This window comes from Alligator sinensis, unplaced genomic scaffold (assembly GCF_000455745.1).
Source record: "Alligator sinensis unplaced genomic scaffold, ASM45574v1 scaffold184_1, whole genome shotgun sequence".
Taxonomy (NCBI): domain Eukaryota; kingdom Metazoa; phylum Chordata; order Crocodylia; family Alligatoridae; genus Alligator; species Alligator sinensis.
The window spans coordinates 325,590-328,461 of record NW_005842983.1 but is presented as its reverse complement, the minus strand read 5'-3'; the positions used below and the strand labels follow the sequence as shown (position 1 = coordinate 328,461).

At 65.2% G+C, this 2,872-nt stretch overlaps 1 protein-coding gene across 1 annotated transcript in view; it reads right to left on the bottom strand.

The window, feature by feature from the left end:
- Nucleotides 1–2,570, bottom strand: part of LOC112548178 (steroid 21-hydroxylase) — a 3,635-nt gene extending 1,065 nt beyond the window's left edge. The window contains exons 1-5 of the mRNA XM_025192943.1: nt 2,282–2,570; nt 1,947–2,054; nt 1,659–1,745; nt 963–1,136; nt 509–678 (exon numbers count right to left, since the gene is read on the bottom strand). Of these exons, the coding sequence (XP_025048728.1) occupies nt 509–678; nt 963–1,136; nt 1,659–1,745; nt 1,947–2,054; nt 2,282–2,284 (542 nt within the window). The 5' untranslated portion in view covers nt 2,285–2,570. The remainder of the gene's footprint in view (nt 1–508; nt 679–962; nt 1,137–1,658; nt 1,746–1,946; nt 2,055–2,281) is intronic.
- Nucleotides 2,571–2,872: the final 302 nt, after the last annotated feature.

The window sequence follows — 2,872 nt, the reverse complement described above, 5'->3', positions numbered from 1 at the left end:
CTGCGACATGGGGAGGGAAGGGGGTAGGAACCTATGGCTCAAAGTGAGCATTGCAGGGGTGAATGGTTTGGAGGGGGGATGTGAGGGGGATGAATGGGTTGGAAGGGCAGAGCAAGGCTTACTAGGGGGGCAGATGTGGGGGCACCCAGGGCTGTGGCACCAGTAGGTAGGAATCTGTGAGTCAGAGCTGGTGTTGCAGGGTGCAATGGTTTGCAGAGGGGACGCTGGGTGGGGGGTCAGTGGGTCAGACGAACAGGGCAGGGGAGCACCTGGGTGATGGCACCAAGGGCGGGTAGGAACCTGTAGGTCAAAGCCAATGTCACAGGGGGGAATGGTTTGGAGGGGGGCACAGGACAGCACCATGTGCTCGGGGGTCTCGACACTCCATGGAGCTGCCCCGTGGCCCCTTTCCAAGCTGTTCCCCCCTGCAACACAGGCAGTTCCTACCCCCTGGGAGGTGGGACAGCCCAGGGAATGGGGTGGGGGGGTTGTGGGGTGCTGGGGGTACCTGGTGGGGCGGGTGGTGCGGTGGGGCAGGGCGAGGGGCACAGGTGGCCGCAGACGCAGGGTCTCGTTCAGGGTGGCGCTGAGCAGGGGCAGACGGTCACGGTCACGGGGGCTCAGGGGGGCCGTGGGGCCAAGCACGTCCTGCAGCTCTGCATGGATCCTGTCCTGCACCTGCGGGGTGGGGGGCATGGGTGAGACCCCCCTGTGGCCCCCTGGGTCCTTATGGATCCTAAGGCCCCCACAGCTGCAGCCCTGGCCCCCTGAGGTCTCCACAACCCTACCTAGACCACTGTACATCCCTCCAGCCCCCTATGACCAGGCCCCTTGGGAACCACCCAACCCTTCCATGGCCCGTTGGGGGCCGCCACCCAGCCCCCTAGGTTCCCCTGAGCTCCTCTACAGCTCCCGCCACAGCCCCACACATCAGCCACAGCCTCCCCCACAACCCCACCCACCTCGGGGTGACGGACCAGGAAGGCGCAGGCCCAGGCCAGCAGCGCAGCCGTGGTCTCAGTGCCACCGATGAAGAGGTCAACAAGAGCCATGTGCAGCCGCTCGGGGCCCAGGTCCCCCATCGCCAGCAGCAGATGGTCCACCACGTCCCGCGGCCTCTCTGGCTCCAGAGATTCCTTGGGGTGGCAGAAAGGGAGCCTGGGACACCCCAGCGACCTCCCCCCAACATTGTTTGGAGACCTCTCCAGGCCTCACCCCCACAAGAACCCCTCTGCCCTCAAGGACCCGACCCTGCTGCCAGGGACTGCCCCCTTGGGAGCCTCCTATCCCTGGAGACCACCCAGGTACGCCTCTCTACCTGCGGGGATACTCCAGGGACCCCACCACCACCGACAGTTCCCCCCTAGGGATGCTGTGACCCCCCCCACATAGACCCTCTCCCTGCCCCAGGGACCCCCCAAGGAATTTCCCCTACCCAAGAGACCCCCCTCACACTCCAGGGACCCCACAAGGGATTCTGCCCTCCCCCCAGGGACCCTACTGCCCCCATCAGAACCCCCCCCACTATATGGACCCCCCCTTCACCCCTGGGCACCCCCCTCCACACCAGGGAACCCCTCTGTACTGCCTCAGAGCCCACTGCCTGGACTCCAGACCGCCCCCCCATGAGACCCTCTCACCCCAGGGAAAGGCCCTACCTGGTGCCGCTGGATCTGGGCCCGCACAAAGGCATCACGCTTCTCCACCACCTGCAGCAGTCGCTGCAGGGATGGGTTGGGCAGAATCTAGGGGGGGACCCCAAAACTGAGACTCAACCCCATGCTGGACCCTCCCCAAGCCCCGCAGTGCCCCCTAGTGTCCCACATCACCCTACGGGGCTGCAGTAGCCTTGCCTGCCATGTTGCAAACAAGTGCCCACTGGAGGGGAGAAAGCGCTGCCCACAGCACAGCACTCCCTAGTGACCCCCTGCTGGACCCCCCCTCACCCGCAGCAGAGGCACAGTGTCCAGCGCCTGGATGGAGATGCAGCTCCACAGCTGCACCAGCTCCGTGATGCAGGCTGTGAAGTCCCGGATCTCAGCCTCCGATGGCATCTGTGAGGGGAGAGGATGCCTGGGTTCATGCCTTGCCTTCCCCATAGTCCTCTGGAGTGAACTAGGGGCCCTGGACACCTGGGTTGGATCTCTAGAGTTCCCTGGGGTAAGCTGGGATCCCCGAAAAACCTAGGTTCACTCCCCACCCTCCTAGAAGTCCCCTGGGGTGAGCTAGAGCCCCCGGATGCCTGAGTCCCCGAACCCTCTCCTGCCCTACCAGCTCTCACCATAGGCCCGAAGATGAGGTCACAAATGACGTGGGCAGTGTGCAGGGTGAAGTGAGAGGTCAAGTCCACAGCCGCCCCCTCATAGCTACGGAAAATCTGGGGGGGTGCAGAGCAGGTTGGAGGAGCTGTGGGGGGATCCCCCAGGGCCTCGACTGCAGAAGGGAACCCCCCTATAAGCAGGGCTGCCCCAGAGGGGGAGTCTGGGGGTCAGGGGACCTAAGAGGATGAGGCCTGAGTCAGCCCCGGAGGGATCTCAGGCCTGGAGGGTCCAGGATGGGTGGCACTGCGGGTTGGGGGAATCTCAGGGCTGGGGCTGGAGGTGGCCAAGGGGGCTTGGCTGGGGGGGCTCCAGGGGTGTCCCAGGGCTGGGAGAATTTTTAAGAGGGCTCTGGGAGTGGGGCTGGGGCTCTTGGGGTGATGATGGGGATTGGGCAACCTGTGGGGGCTGCCCAGGGTGATTCCAGGAGGTGGGGGTTAGGAGGAGTCCCAGGGGGCTGTGAGCCTAGCTGGGGGGCAGAGCTGGGGGTTGGCTCTGGAGGAGGGTCTCAGGGCTGGGGCTGCAGGGCTCCTGGGGGGGTCTTGGCTGGGGGT